The following is a 16,788-nucleotide window of genomic DNA, read 5'->3' as shown; positions in this document are numbered from 1 at the left end:
AATACATGCAAGACACTATTCTAGAATGGTTAATTTAGCCAGTTCTACTTTGTTAGTTACCGATGGTTCCCACAACCCTAGTTGTGGATTTAGTAACCAATGTTAAGAATTACACAATTCATAATTATTAGACAAGAATTCATGTACTTACTTTAACAAGTTTGAAGAAAATCCAGAAAATCACTTGAATTAATCAAAATATTGAAAGAATTGATTCTGGAAAAGTGAAGTATTTTCCAAAACCCAAAGTTCAACAACCAACAATATAAATCTCAAAATTAACAAAGAGTATAACCCCAAAAACGAGGCTTTTAGTCCTATTTAAAATAAAAGATTCCTAAAGATAAAGGGAAACCTAAATAAGGAAAACTTTTGTCCAAAACGAGACTCGAGTCCGCGACCTCACCGACGGACCATCGACGCATTCGATGGTCCATACTTCAACACTTTTTCAGCTTCTATCATCTCCATCATTATGTTACCATCGACAGACCCAAATGACGGTCTGTCAACGGACCTAAGGTCCGTCGATGGCCTTCATTGCTCCATACATAGAATATTTTGTATATTAGGTATTGGGGTTACATTCTGTTAACACCAACAGTTTTCTAGGACGGTTCGCCGATGTGACGATGGACCGTCATCCCTTCTTTAGCCCCACACTTAGTCAAAAATCCATGATCTTTCCTTAGCAATAGAAATCTTCAAACGACTGTTGCCACCTACAGACCGTCGATGGCTCCGTAGTCATCACTTCTGTAAATTTCAGCACAGTCTTCCACGTTTTCTTTGTGGACAATTTTCCTGCAAACATGATACGCTTAAAGTTACTTCTCGAAAAGAAGTATAAGCGGTCGTACCAAGTAAAGAACCCAACTATGAGGTTGTGGTCGATCCCATTATTACTTCTATTTAGTCAAGTCCTTTACAAGTACCAAGTAACAAAAAAAGGGGGGTTTTATGAAATAACTATAATTATCTATTTCTAAGTAAATGAGTAACAGGTTCAAAGAATTGATTTTTATCAAGTAATGAGAGTAACTAGGGCTTAAGTATTCCCGCAGTTTCATAATGCGGTAATTCTAGCTATAACAATCATTTCCTAGTATCTTGCATGCAAAGTGATAAGTTATGTATTCTAATTTCGTAGTTCGTAAACTAGGAAATTTCACTCCGCACCTTGGTCCGGCTACGTGTGTATGCTTTACTAAACCTTACCTTTACCTCATATGAAGCATCATAATCGATGTTTGGCTTAGTAGTTACTTCATATCAACCTACACTAGACTATTAGATAGTGTATACTAAATCTACGTTGATAATTCTTTTCTTATTATGTACCTCCTTGGTACGGCAAGTAGCAACAAGGTGAGTTATAATGCGTGCACTCGTTAAAAAGACTTATAAACGAAAGAATTATCAATACATATAAGACACTATTCGAGAATTGTTATTTTAGCTAGGTTTTACCTTGTTATTTACCCATGGTTCCCACAACCCTAATTACGGAGTTTAGTTAGCCATGTTAATAATCATACAATTCATATTAATTTTATAATAAATCATACACTTACTTTGATGAGATTGAAGAAAATCCAGAAGATTACTTGGAAATAATTAAAAACTTGCAATAAACGATTCCGTAAAATAAAGTGATTTTCACAAAATCCCAAAATTCAACACTTAGAATAATAAAACTAGCAAATATCCAAGAGTCTAACCCCAAAACGAGGTTTTTACAAGTATTTATAATAATAGAGTCCTAAAAAATAGGGAAATCTATTTATGGAAAATTAGCCCAAAAATGCGTCTGAGTCGACACTAGAGCGACGCACCATCGAGGCCCTCCGTCGTTCCATACTTAACTCCTTTTTCTATTGCTTTCTTCACCAACTTTCTGTTACCATCGACGGACATGGGTGACGATCCGTTGCGTGCAGAACGGTCCCTCGATGTCTTCCGTTCTTCCATACTTAGAATTTTTGGAGATGGGTACTGGGCTACTTTCTGTTAACATTGACGGATGTACAGGACAGTCTGTCGTGACTATGACGGTCCGTCGAGAGCCTCCGTAGCCCCACACTTGGTCATAATTCCTTAACTTTGTTTAGTAGCCTTTTTCTTCGTACGACAGTGGCCACCTACAGACAGTCGAGGTCACGATGGACCATCGATGGCTCTGTAGGTCATCACTTCTACATTTTTCAGCGTAATTCTCCTACGTTCTCCTTCTGGACAGATTTCCTGCAAACAAAGAGAAAACTACATTAAAACAAATAAAAACCTTAGACACACACTAAACTTAAGGAAAAATCATTGAAAGTACAGTGATACCACGTTACATCAACACCCTCAACTTAAATTTGTTGTTTGTCCTCAAGCGATGCACTATGGCTCACCAAAAAATCTTTTCATAAAAGTTTCTTATTTTAGCTTTTTGCAATCATCCGGCTATCAATCCCGATTATTTTCAAATTATTTTAAGCATGCTATAACTATTAGGCTTGTTCATGTCGATCAGACCATGACACAGACTCACCACACACCGACACCAATCATCTTTGACCTCTCACTTAGGTACCAATTTTTTGATATTGCAACTAGGGTCCTCACTTCAAAACAACATTTTCATTTTTCACACAATGATTTCAGTTTGAGGATAGGAATTATTTTTCAACACTCACTCTCAGAAAAACTTCTCACCTCATTTATACTTGTTGCAATAGGCTTGCCCTTAATTTTACTGCTTTAAGTTTACCATAATGCACTCTTAGGATCATGATAAAACTTTCTTAGCTTGTAACTTAGGGTCAAGGTCAAGTAGGGTATATTTAGATATATTTTAGTGACTTGTTGCCTTTTTAACATAACGATTAAGCATCCTACCTTTTTATCATTTTATTCAGCCTTTTTTCTTAATTTTGTTTAACCTTGCTATTCTCCCTTCTTTTTCCTATTCTATAACTGACTCTACTCTTTCTTGTATTTTTTTAATTCTAAAAAGAAAATTCTTTTCTTTCAACTTTTCTTGAGTCGTTTTTCTTTTGTTGTTTCTCTCTCTTTATTCTTTCAACCCCACTTTCCGGATTATTCCTCATAATAGTCACCCTCTACTTATGGCTTTCCCATGAGTCAAGGTACACAACACCCAAAGTTGGGTCATGGCCATGACAAGGTTGTTTTCTTCATTAGCCACCCTCAACATATACTTTTGGCATAAGCTGAGGTGCACATGTCCAAGGAGAGACCAGGGCCAACACATTGTTCCAAAAAAAGATCAGTTGGAGTGAAAAAGAAAAATCTATTTTAAGCTCAAATCATTTGGATCAAGAAGGGATTAATTTCATTTGTTTATTTTAGTTATTTAGGCTAATGTCTTTATTGAACAAGGGCCTATTATCCTTTCCTAATTGTCTATTACAGCTTACTTTTAGCAGGACTAACTAGGCAAGTTCTAGCATAGTAAAAATAGTGGACTATTCAAATTTTTCTCACACTCACTTGACATCTCATTACTCTACCAGATTATCCGACACCTAGTTCGAGTCTTAGATTTAGGGTCATGCAGTGGTTTATCTCTATGTCATGCTTAGAGACACACATTTATCAGTTACTGTGCATAGTCATGCAACATTTCTTTAAATCAGGATATCATTTTGTTTAGCCATCCTGCTTCAAATTCCATTTATATACTATGTACAAAATATACCAACATGCCGGTTCAACAATAAAAATAACCAGTCTCTTAGGGAAAAAATAACACATGCAAGAAAACCCCAAGAAAGGATTGTGAGTTGGGCTACTCAAAATTCACTCTAACACTCCCTTTCCATTTACCCCACCCACAATAAAAAGACATGAAATTTCCCCCAATGCATAAAATTATAAAATAAGGTGGTAGGTAAAGTAAACTTAAGGTGCAAAGCACCGGCGATCAACAAGCTGGCGGGTCCGGTTGCTCGGAACCCGCTTTATCTATAGTCACGACACCTTCACTAGTGTCCTTATCAATTCCAGCACCAGCAGTAGTGCTCCTCTCAGCCTCATCAACTCTGGATCTAGACGCCCCAACAGCCAACTCTATAGCCCTCAACTGGCGGCCTCCTCAACAATAAGCGAGGCTCTCCTCGCAGCTTCCAACTCAAGGCGCTCTTTCTCCCGATCCTGGGACTCCTCTTCATCTCTAGTTCGGTGCCTCTTGTCACGCTATCATGGTGGAGGTGGGGGAACTATGGCAGTGGAGAAAAAGGAAGCCAACATTGTGGCCTCAGCGGTCTCTGCCGAAGAGGCCTCAGACACCAGCACCCGAGCCTCTAGTATAGTATCTAAATCTTCTCTAAGAATCTCCACAGCAGCCTGGAGAGCCGTCACATCCACTATAGGGGCTGGTCGGGCAAGAACCCGTAGCTCAAAAGCGTCCAAGCACTGGTGTACCTCCATGACCTTCCGCTCAGTGTGCTGGGCCATCTTCTTCTCTAAGTGCTCCTCTACCTCAGCAATAGACCTCTGCATCCAAGACTGGATGTGGTGCAAAAGTGTGGCCACTTGGGCCTCAAGTTTCTGGTCCCTAGCTAGCGGGACCAGTGTAGCAAATGGGATAGAGAAGGAGGATCTTAGAGTAGTGCTGACACTCGGGATAGACTCGACCGGAGTGGTATCGGTAGGCTCAAATGTATCCGGATTAGCCCCTTGGGCCTACTCTACCGTGGCTGCCAGGTTCTCACTTAGCGACTGCACCTTAATATACGGGGCCCTCTGTTGGGAGCCAACTCATTGGCCTCATCCCAAATGAAGTCAATATCCACTATGCCAGACGGTGTCTTGAGCACATCATTGTGCCACATAGGCACTCATGTTAACCTGCATAGAGCAAAAATCATGCACAGGAAAGGGTAAGTAGTAATGACCTTGAAAGGCCCTCTCATGCATCACTGCCTACAGTAGACATTCAAAGTCCACCTCGAACCCCACAATCATCACCGCCATCAGCACTGCACGATCCCAGGTGACAATATTATCAACAGCAGTGGGGGGAAGGTAGTGTCGGACCAGTAGCCACAAAAACATGGCTGTGAAGGTGCGGTTAGCCTTCTTGATACTTTTCTTGGGCTCCAGCACCCAATCGGCAGCCTCACCATCGATGGAAAGGTACTCTGCAATCCATGTCTTGATGGTCTCTCTGAACTCTGGCTCACGCTAGAATCGGCAATCTTTAATCGAATTCCATCGATAGTCGAACTCGGCGGGGAAAGGTGTCCAGGTGGCATCAACATCTGCGCCATAGAGATACATGTGGATGGCCATCAAGGAAATGTCAACCAACTTGCTGCAGACTCGAACGTAATCCAAAGAAGCTATTTAGCGGGGACTGCCCGCCTGTCTAGCTGAGATTAGAGAGTCGCCACATAACAGGCGTAGAACTCTCGTACCATCTCCTCACTGTAGCGACCTACATCCCGAGCCGTCCACTCCAGCCGATGCCTGGTGAATAATTCCTGAATAGCCTGCATTGTGGGGAGACTCCCCGTAAGGACCCGCCGCTCTAGTGTCAGGGTCCGGGTCATGACCCCCTTTTCATTTGGCAACTTGGCATTAGTGTATACCTGATATTGCCCCTCAACACACCACCGGTTAGGCTGATCAAAAATCGGGCCAGGGAGCCAGTCTAGGGCGCTGGAGTAGAGTCAACACTATCAGCCTCATCAAACGAGGAAGACTGGGAGGTGGTGGTAGGAGCAGACGCCTCCTCAGACCCGGAGACCTCCTTAGAATCAGACACTTCCTCAGAATTGGAAGCATCCTCAGAGCCAGATGCTCCTCAGACTGTGCAGGAGACCTAGAAGGTGTGTCGGTTAGTATGCGCTCCTCTTAAGACGGGGAGGCGGTGACTACGCCGGGCTCCACTCTCGTGGACATGGCTCTAGTGGAGAGGGCAGCAGAGGTAGGAGTGTGGGTTCCTGGTGGCACGTACTCCGGGTCACGCTCATCATCTGAGCTTATGATAAGTCGGTTTGATGGGGCAACTGACTTTGAAAGCCCTCATGAGTAGACACGGTCCTGTTTAGGTGTCATTTGTACCTGCATACAGAAGTAGTTAGTAACAAAGGAAGCAGCAAAGCATAGAAATGAAATGACAGTTCAGAAGTACAGAGTGAAGGATGGACCTATCGAGGATCCGTTGAAGGCACGATTGTCCGTCATGGGTGTCCGTCGAGGAACACTTAGAATTATTTTGAATAACATCAAAAACAAAGGTTTTGAGAGTGTCGAAGATTGTGCAGGACCAACCGTCGAAGGGACGACAGTCCGTCATAAGGGTCCATCAAGAGACACTTAGAATAAATTTTAAAAATGCCAGAAACAAAGGTTCTGACAGTGTCGACGGTTGGGCAGGACGGACCATCAAAGGAACAACGGTCCATCAAAGTGGTCCGTTGAGGGAAATTAAGAGTAAACTAGGGAAGGTAGGGTTGACATACCCCAACGATCGTCCGTTGAGGGACCGACAGGGTCTCGTACTGACTTTCAGGGAACAGAGTTTTGCAGCAAAACTTTTATACATTATCATATTAATTTGAAGTACTCTTTGAAGCCTAAGTTTATAAAACATTTACCTAGAATCCCATCATTCGTAGGGCATGAATTTTCCTAGTTTTAACATGCATTTTCAACAGCCTATCAAACCCTAGGTCAGGAACACAATCATGAAAACACACTCTATTTTTTTAACAACAAACCCCCATCCATTTCAATTTCATTGTTCTAAGGGACTTAGGACATTTGTGTGGAAGTTTTAGCATGCAACATGGTCCAAAATAAAGTACCCAAACAGTTAGACATCATAGTAATCAGGAAATTTAACAAAAGCTAATCTGAGCTGATCAAAACAACACCTGTAAACTATAGTAGAGGAATAAGAGTATGAACTCTAGGATTTGAATAGCAACAACAACCACGAACACCAACCAACAATGGACTTAAGAAACTGGGAGAATTTGGGAGAGAAAGGGATTGTGGGAATTTAGGGAAAATGTGGGAATTAGAAGATAAAAAGGGAAAGGGAGTTAATGGTGATGAAGTGGGGAGAAATGGTAGGAAACTAGGAGAGAAATGGTTATGAGGGGTTATGTGAAGAGGTGGGAATTTTAAAAGTATAAAATATTTAATATTCAGTCGGACAGGTCGGGTTGGGTTTGTGGATAAAGACACGACGATTCCCAATCGACGGACCATAAAAGGGTCGACGGTCCGTCACTGGGGGCCCGCCGAGGGTGTCCTAACTTGGAAAATTTAAAAGACATACCTATGCATGATGGATCCCACCGATAGTCCGTTGATGGTTCCGTCGATGGTTACAGCAGACCAATTTTTCTGCAGATTTCTGGTGATTTGACACCTGCACATTAAGTACACATTAAGCTAATCTTTTTGTATTTTCTTGACTCTTTTTTGGACACGGGCCCTAGTCTATTCTCTATCCAACATTAGTAATGAAAAAGAAAAGAGTAGTCATACGGAACATTAAATAAATAAAAGCAAAAAAATGCAAATATGCCTAGAGAATCATAAAAAAATCTATAGTTGGCTAGAGGATACATTTGGGTTGCCTCCCAATCAGCGCCTGATTTAATGTCGTGGCACCGCAGAGGGCTCTTCATTACTCAGACTTCATTAAGATGGCATGCCTCGATCACTTTGTACGCCATTTTAGCATGACCTAGATATATTTTGATTCGCTGCCCGTTCAACTTGAACCTCACACCCTTCTTGTTCTCCAACTCAACCGCTCCATGAGGGAATAGTTGGATGATCAAATAGGGATCAGTCCATTTGGACTTGAGTGTTCCCGGAAACAAACACAACCTAGAATTGAACAAAAGTACCAAATACCCGACCAAAAAATTGCACTTCTCAATCTTTTGTTCATGGTACTTTTTCATCTTTTCTTTGTAGAGGGCTGAACTTTCATATGTCTACAAGTAAAATTCATCAAGATCATTCAACCCATTTAACCTCTGTTCCGTAGTCTCATTCCAATCCATTTTCAACTTATTCATTGCCCACATGCCCTTATGCTCTAATTCAACCGATAAGTGATAAGCCTTCCCATACACAAGTTGGTATGGGGACATACCTATAGGAGTCTTGTATGCTGTTTGGTAGGCCCAAAGAGCATCATCAAGCCTCCTTGACCAATCCATTCTACTAGCATTCACCGATTTTACCAAAAATTTGGTTAGCCTTCTTGATACTTCTCTTGGGCTCCAGCACACAATCGGCAGCCTCACCATCGATGGAAAGGTATTGTGCAATAAATGGCTTGATGATCTTTCTGAACTCTGGCTCAGGCTAGAAACGGCCATCTTTAATCGAATTTCATCGATAGTTGAACACGGCGGTAAGAAGTGTTCGGGTGGCATCAACATTTGCGCCATAGAGATACTTGAGGATGGCCGGAAAGAAAATGTCAACCCATTTGCCGCGGACTCGGACGTAATCCAAAGGAGCATGTTTAGAGAGGACTGCCCGCCTGTCTAGATGAGATCAGAGAGTCGCCACATAAGAGAGGTAGAACTGTCAGACCATCTACTCACTGAAGCGGCCTACATACCGAGCCGTCCACTCCAGCCGATGCCTGGTTATTAATTCATGAATAGCCGTCATGGTGGGGAGACTCCCCGTAAGGACCCACCATTCTAGTGTCACGATCAAGGTCATGACCCCCTTTTCGTTTGGCAACTTGGCATTGGTGTATACCTGATATTTCCCCTCAACACACCACTGGTTAGGCTGATCATCAATCGGGGCGGGGAGCCAGTCTGGGGGCAAGAGTAGAGTCAGCACTATCAACTTCATCAAACAAGGAAGACAGGGATGTAGTGGTAGGAGCAGAAACCTCCTAAGACACGAAGACCTCCTCAGAACCGGACACTTCCTCAGAACCGGAAGCATCCTCAGAGCCAGATGCTCCTCGGGCTGTGCAGGATACCCAGAAGATGTGCCGGTCAGTATGCCCTCCTCTCCAGACTGAGAGGCGGTGACTATGCTAGGCTCCACCCTCGTGGGCATGGCTCTAGTAGAGCGGGCAGCAGAGGTAGTAGTGCAGGTGCCTGGTGGTACGTACTCTGGGTCATGCTCATCATCTGAGCCTATGATAAGCCCGTTCGATGAGGCGATTGACTTGGAATGCCCTCGTGAGTAGACACGATCATGTTTAGGTGCCATTTGTACCTGCATACAGAAGTAGTTAGTAATAGAGGAAGCAGCAAAGCATAGAAATGAAATGACAGTGCAGAAGTACCGAGTGCAGGACAGACCCATCGACGGTTCGTCGTAGGCAAGATGGTTCGTCATGGGAGTCCGTCGATGAACACTTAGAATTATTTTTAAAAATATGAAAAAAAAAGGTTCTGATAGTGTCGCCGATTGTGCAGGACGGACCGTCGAAGGGACGATGGTCCGTCATAAGGTTCTATTTAGAGACACTTAGAATAAATTTAAAAAAGTCAGAAACAAAGGTTCTGACAGTGTCGATGGTTATGCAGGACGGGCCGTTGAAGAAACGATGATGCGTCAAAGTGGTCCGTCGATGGATACTTAGAGTAAACTAGGGAAGGTAGGGTTGACAGACCTCAATGATGGTCTGTCGAGAGACCGACGGGGCCTTGTACTAACCTTCGGGGAACAGAGTTTTGCAACAAAACTTTGATACCCTATCATATTCATTTGAAGTATTCTTAGAAGCTTAAGTTTATAAAACAATTACCTAGCATCCCATCATTCATAGGGCATGAATTTTCCTAGTTCTAACATGCATTTTTGACAGCCTATCAAACCTTAGGTCAGGAACACAATCATGCAAACACACTCTACTTTTTTTAACAACACACCCCCATCCATTTCAATTTCACTATTCTAAGGGACTTAGGACATTTGTGTGGAAGTTTTAGCATGCAACATGGTCCAAAATTAAGTACCCAAACTGTTAGACATCATAGTAATGAGAAATATTAATAAAAGATAATCTGAGCGATCAGAACAACACCTGACAACTGTAGTAGAGGAATAAAAGTATGAACTCTAGGATTTGAACAGCACTAAACCAACCACGAACACCGACCGGCAATGGACTGAAGAAACTTGGTGAATTGGGGTGAGAAAGGGACTGTGGGAATTTGGAGAGAATGTGGGAAATTAGAAGATGAAGAGGGAATGGGAGTTAATGGTGATGAAGTTGGGAGAAATGGTAGGAAATTAGGAGAGAAACGGATATGAGGGGTTATGTGAAGATGTCGGAATTTTAAAAGTTTAAAACTTTTAATATTCAATCAGACGAGTCGGGTCAGGTCTGTCAGTAAAGACACGTTGATTCCCCGTCGACACACCATAACAGTGTTGACGGTCCTTCACTAGGGGTCAGCCGAGGGTGTCCTAACTTGGAAAATTTGAAAGACATACTTAGGCATGATGGATCCCACCAACGGTCCATCGATGGGTACAGCAGACCAATTTTTTTGCAGATTTCTGGTGATTTGATACCTGCATATTGAGCACCCATTAAGATAGAATTTTTTATATTTTCTGGACTCTTTTTGGACACGGGCCCTAGTCTATGCTCTATCCAACACTAATAATGCAAATATACCTAGAGAATCATAAAAAACCTATAGTTTGCTAGAGAATACATATTGGGTTGCCTCCCAATCAGCGCTCGATTTAACGTCGCGGCACGGCGGAGGGCTCTTGATTACTAAGACTTCATTAAGATTGTATGCCTCGATCAGTTTGTTCATCATTTTAGCAATCCCTAGATATATTTTGATTCGCTGCCCGTTAACCTTGAACCTCACACCCTCCTTGTTCTCCAACTCAACCGCACCATGAGGGAATAGTTGGGTGATCAAATAGGGACCAGTCCATTTGGACTTGAGTTTGCCCGGAAACATACACAACCTAGAATTTAACAAAAGCACCAAATACCCGACCAAAAAATTGCGCTTCTCAATCTTTTGGTCATGGTAATTTTTCATCTTTTCTTTGTAGAGGGCTGAACTTTCATATGCCTACAAGCGAAATTCATCAAGATCATTCAACCCGTTTAACCTCTGTACCGTAGTCACATTCCAATCCATTTTCAACTTCTTCATTGCCCACATCCCTTTATGCTCTTTTTTAACCGGTAATTGACAAGTCATCCCATACACAAGTTGGTATGGGGACATACCTATGGGAGTCTTGTATGCTGTCCAGTAGGCCCAAAAAGCATTATCAAGCCTCTTTGACCAATCCATTCTACTAGAATTCACCGATTTTAATCTCCCTATTTGACACCTCAACTTGCCCATTAGTTTAAGGATGGTATGGAGTGTCACATTATGGCGAACCCCATATTTTTTCAATAATCCCTTAAACAGCTTGTTGCAAAAGTGAGATCCCCCATCACTAATAATAGCCCTTGGGGTCTCAAATCTGGAAAATATGTTCTTTGTCATGAACGCGGTGACACTCTTCCCTTCATTATTCGTGAGTGCAATAGCATCCACCCATTTAGACACATAATTGACTGCCACAAGAAAGTACTTCATCCCATGAGAACTCACAAAAGTGCCCATAAAGTCAATGCCCCACACATCAAACAACCCAATCACCAAAATGGGGTTTATAGGGAGCTCTTGCTTTCGCGAAATGCCATCGTCTCTTTCGCATCTATCACATGCCTCGGCAAACTCATGAGCATCTTTGTGGATGGTTGGCCAATAGTAGCCACATTGCAAGATCTTTTGAGTAGTTCGAATACCATTATGATGCCCACCTACAGGCGAAGAATGGAATGCCTCCTAAACACTCAACATCTCAACTTCCGGCACAAAACGCTGAATAAGCCCATCAACACAACTCTTATATAAGTATGGCTCATTCCAAAAGAATTTTTGCACATCATGCATGAACTTTTTCCTTTGATGAAAGGACAAGTCCGGTGGAACGATATCACTAGCCAGATAATTCGTAAAATCTGTGAACCATGGGATCAAGTCTTGGGAGGCAGCCAATACATGCTCATCAGGGAAAGTATCATCAATCTCAGCCTTTTAACCCAACTCTCTCATTGCTTCATCTTCTAATCGGGACAAGTGATCAGCAACTTGATTTTTGGTCCATTTTCTATCTTTTACCTCAAAGTCAAATTCTTGCAGTAGTAATACCCAATGAATCAACCTCGGTGTTGCATCCTTCATTGATATCAAATATCTCAAAGCAGAATGATCAGTATGCACCATAACTCTAGTGCCAAGCAAATAGAAGCAAAATTTCTCAATAGCAAAAACTACTGCAGGGAGCTCTTGTTCAGTCATGGTGTAGTTCTTTTGGGCTTCATTAAGGGCTTTACTAGCATAGTAAATTGTATGAAGAATTTTGTCCCTTCTTTTTCCCAATACCACACCAAGAGCAACCCCACTCGCATCGCACATCACCTCAAAGGGCTTGCTCCAATCCGGAGAAATGAAGATAGGTGAAGACACCAACTTCTCCTTCAACTGACCAAATACCTTAAGACAAGATTCATCAAAATGAAACTTACACTCTTTTTAAAGCAAATTGCACAAAGGATGTGCAATCTTTGAAAAATCCTTGATGAACCTCCGGTAAAATCCTGCATACCCAAGAAAACATCTCACATCTTTTACAGAGATTGGTGGAGGAAGTCGCTCTATCACCTCAACTTTAGCTCGATCAACCTCTATACCCTTTTGTGAAATGCCATGACCTAATCCAATACCTTCTTTCACCATGAAGTGACATTTTTTCCAATTTAGCACAAGGTTGCAATCTTCACACCGCTTAAGAACCTCAAACAAGCTATTCAAACACCGCTCAAAGGAGTCACCAACCACTAAAAAAATCATCTATAAACACCTCAATAGTTTCCTCCACCATATCGGAGTATATTGGCATCATACATCTCTGAAATGTGGCTGGTGCATTACATAACCCAAACGGCATTCTCTTAAACACAAAGGTCCCATAAGTACAAGTAAAGGTGGTTTTCTCTTGATCATACGGTGCAATATAAATCTGATTATAACCCAAATAGACATCAAGAAAATAGTACCACCCCTTTCTTGCAAGTATATCTAACATCTGATCCATGAAGGGCATAGGAAAATGGTCTTTCTCGGTCCATGCATTTTATTTCTGGTAATCCATACATACCCTTCATCCAGTCACCGAACTCATCAAAACAAGATCATTTTTCTCATTGGGGACCATAGTCATTCCCCCTTTCTTAGTACACACTGAACAGGGCATACCCAACTACTATCGGCGGTTGGATATATCAATACAGCATCCAACCACTTAATGATTTCCTCCTTTACAACCTCTTGCATAGGTAGATTTAAACGTATCCAGTGCTCAATACTTAGCTTATGATCGGGCATGAGTTGGATTTTATGTGAAAAAATTCCAGGAGGAATCCAAATAATATCCGCAATAGTCCATCCAATAGCTCTTATGAACCTTCTTAACACCTCCACAAAACACTCAAGTTGATGCACATTTAAATCTGATGCAATAATTACCAACAAAGTGTCACCTTTTCCAAGAATACATACCTCATATGAGGTGGTAGAGCCTTAAGTTCTACTTTTGGAGCCTCCTCTATAGATGGTTTCGTGGGTGGAGACTCGCGATGCATCATATCTAACTCTAACTTCTTTGGTTTAAATCGAACATCACCTCGATCAAGTGTTGCGACCAATGACTCATACTCTTCAATACAATCACTATCAAAATTTGGGATCACTGCCGCTAGTGCTTCTACACACAGACGTTTTTCTATTTGTACCTTAGATGACTTTTCAACTTTGTAAGATATGGCAGATACTGATTGGATCTCACCACTTTGCCTCATGGACCTACAAACGTTGAAATTCACTTCTTCATTGTTTAATCGAAATTTCATTTGCCCTTTCTCCATATCAACCAAGGCTCTACCCGTAGCAAAGAATGGCCTTCCAAGGATAATAGGCACCTCAAAATCAACCTCACATTCCAGAATCACACTATTGGCTGAAAAGATGAATGACTCCACCTTTACTAACAAATCATGGAGTATGCCAATAGTCCTCTTTATCGTTCGATCAGCCATCAGTAGCCGCATCGCAGTGGGCTTTGGGTCACCCAAACCCAACTTGTTATAAATAGACAGAGGCATGAGATTTATGCTTTCCCTAAGGTCACATAATGCTTTTACAAAGTTTAATAACCCCATTGTACATGGAATAGCGAATGCACCCGGATCTTCTTTCTTTTGCACTAGAGACCTCATAGCAATAGCACTACAATGTTGCATTCTATCATCATCTTTAAAACCGACCGATCTTTTCTTAGTTACCATATCCTTCATGAACTTGGCATAATCGGGCATTTGTTCAAGAGATTCGATCAAAGGGACATTAATGGAAAGCTATTTCAACATAGTAATAAAACACTGGTATTTACCATCCTCTGTCTTTTTCACTTACATCTGTGGAAATGGAGGTAGTGGTCTAGGCATGGGGTCACCTTTTGGGGTACCTCAACTTCTTTCCCTGTTTTGTCTTCTAACTCACCACTAACCTCCACTAACTCATCATCGCCTCTCATCATATTTTGTACACCGGACGGAATCGGTGGGTCAATGGTTTGCTTACCGATGGACATACAATGTCCATCATTTTTAGGATTTTGGACAGTATTGCTAGGAAGAGTGCCCGATTGGCGTGGATTCACAGTCAAAGACAATTGGGACATTTGCAACTCAAGATGCTTGATCTAGATTGCATGTGCATCAACTTTTTGCCCAATACTTGCTAAATCACTACTCTTTAGTGTGATCATCACTAGCATCAAACCTCCTCATCATTTTCTGGAACATATCCTCAACTCGCACCATACTACCTCCACCATCCCTAGGAGCAACTTTATGATTTTGAGGTGGAACATAAGGCCCATAGCTATTGTTTCTGTTACCATAGTTACCCCAGTTAAAGTTGTTGTCGCGGTTGTAATTCCCATCTCGGACATAATGACCCTCTCGGTGGTAATTACCATAGTTTAGACCTTGGTTTCCTTGACCTTGCCGCTAATTTTTCTCGATCAGAGCCTTGGGCGTTTGGTCGGAAACCCCTCGTCTGATCATTTACATCATAAGGGTACTCTTCATAGTAATACTCATCAGTTGGCGGTGGTGGTTTAGACAAGTTGTTCAGCGCATTTACCTTTTCTGCAACCCCAATGAAATGTTTCAACACCAACCAAGCTCATTTCTCATTTGAGACATTTCCTCACGAATCTCTTCTGTGGCTGGATTGTGTGCGGATTGCACTGCAAAATGTGTTTCTCCCAATATCTGACTTCCTAGTGCTCCAAGCTTTATTATTTTGAGAGATTTTCTCCAACTTCTCAGCAATCTCAGCATAAGAACACTCCCCATGTTAATAATCATACAATTCATATTAATTATATAAAAAATGATGAAATTACTTTGATGAGATTGAAGAAAATCCAGAAGATTACTGGAATTAATCAAAAACTTGCACTAAAAGATTTCGTAAAATAAAGTGATTTTCATAAAATACCAAAATTCAACACTTAGAACAATAAAAATAGCAAGTATCCAAGATTCTAACCCCAAAAACAAGGTTTTTAAAAGTATTTATCATAATAGAGTCATAACAAAAGAGAATAATCTATTTAAGGAAAATCTGCCCAAAAACGTGTCTGAGTTGACAACTGGAGCGACGGACCATCGAGGTCACGACGGACCTTTGAGGCCCTCCGTTGTTCCATACTTAACTCCTTTTTTTTTGCTTCTCTCTTCACCAACTTTATGTTACCATCGACGGACATGGATGACGATCCATTGCGTGCACGACGGTCCGTCGATGTATTATGTTCTTCCATACTTAGAATCTTTTGGAGATGGGTACTGGGGCTATCTTCTGTTTACATTGATGGATGTGTAGGACAGTCCATCGTGGCTATGACGGTCCGTCGAGAGCCTCTCTATCCCCACACTTGGTTAGAATTCCCCAACTTCCTTTAGCAGCATTTTTCTTCGTACGACAGTGGCCACCTATGGACCGTCGAGGTCACGACGGACCGTCGATGGCTCTATAGGTCGTCACTTTTGCAATTTTCAGCACAATTTTGCCACGTTCTCCTTCTGGACAGATTTCCTGCAAACAAAGAGAAAACTACATTAAAACAAATACTAAAAGTCCTTAGACACACACTAAACTTAAGGAAAAAGCATTGGAAGTACTATGAAACCATGGTACATCAAAACAGAGAGAAAATACATTAAATCTACTTCAAAGTGGCCTTAGCCACACACTAAACTTAAGAAAGAAGCATTGAAAGTACCGTAAAACCACGATACATCAGCTTCCACGCATTTATGTACATTTTCTTATCCATTTGTTTGAACATGGACTGTTGACTTTAGTTATGTTTAGATTTACGGGTGTATCTCAGTTAGATATTTTTAGAGTTTTTGTATGGTGACTTTTAGTTTTTAAGGGTATTTCGGCATTGGTTATTTTTAGATGATTTAGTTGCGTTTATGGAGACTCAATTCAATTATGTATAAAATATTCTCTTATATTATACTATGTACTTAATTTTGATTAAATTGTGTAGGGTTAGTTTCAGGTGTAGGTGGTTCTAAGACAAATTTGTTTAATGTTAGTGCCACTAATAACTGCTGAGGTTGTGATAAGTATTAATAATTTAGACAAAAGTTTT

At 41.4% G+C, this 16,788-nt stretch overlaps 1 protein-coding gene across 1 annotated transcript; it reads right to left on the bottom strand.

The window, feature by feature from the left end:
* Positions 1–8,586: 8,586 nt before the first annotated feature.
* On the bottom strand, positions 8,587–15,475 carry LOC138337984 (uncharacterized). Its single transcript, XM_069288432.1, has 10 exons — positions 15,331–15,475; positions 15,118–15,265; positions 14,933–15,005; positions 14,578–14,814; positions 13,614–14,467; positions 12,678–12,858; positions 12,174–12,548; positions 11,068–11,837; positions 10,839–10,953; positions 8,587–9,231 (listed from the first exon to the last, which is right to left on the bottom strand). The coding sequence occupies exons 1-10, from the start codon at positions 15,473–15,475 to the stop codon at positions 8,587–8,589; spliced, it is 3,543 nt and encodes a 1,180-aa protein (XP_069144533.1).
* Between the last annotated feature and the right edge of the window lie 1,313 nt (positions 15,476–16,788).

The sequence above is a fragment of the Solanum lycopersicum genome, chromosome 8 (assembly GCF_036512215.1).
Source record: "Solanum lycopersicum chromosome 8, SLM_r2.1".
NCBI classification, from domain to species: Eukaryota; Viridiplantae; Streptophyta; class Magnoliopsida; order Solanales; family Solanaceae; genus Solanum; species Solanum lycopersicum.
The sequence above is the reverse complement of the archived record's forward strand: the minus strand, read 5'-3'. Positions and strand labels throughout refer to the sequence as shown.

Excerpts from the sequence above, each read along its gene's own strand:
- LOC138337984 (XM_069288432.1), bottom strand. The coding sequence starts at position 15,475 with ATGGGGAGTGTTCTTATGCTGAGATTGCTGAGAAGTTGGAGAAAATCT. Across the intron at positions 12,859-13,613 it reads GCTCTACCACCTCATATGAG|CTTGTTTGAGGTTCTTAAGC; the intron begins GTATGTATTCTT and ends GTGTTTGAATAG. Across the intron at positions 11,838-12,173 it reads TGCAAGAATTTGACTTTGAG|GAGGCATTCCATTCTTCGCC; the intron begins GTAAAAGATAGA and ends TTGAGTGTTTAG.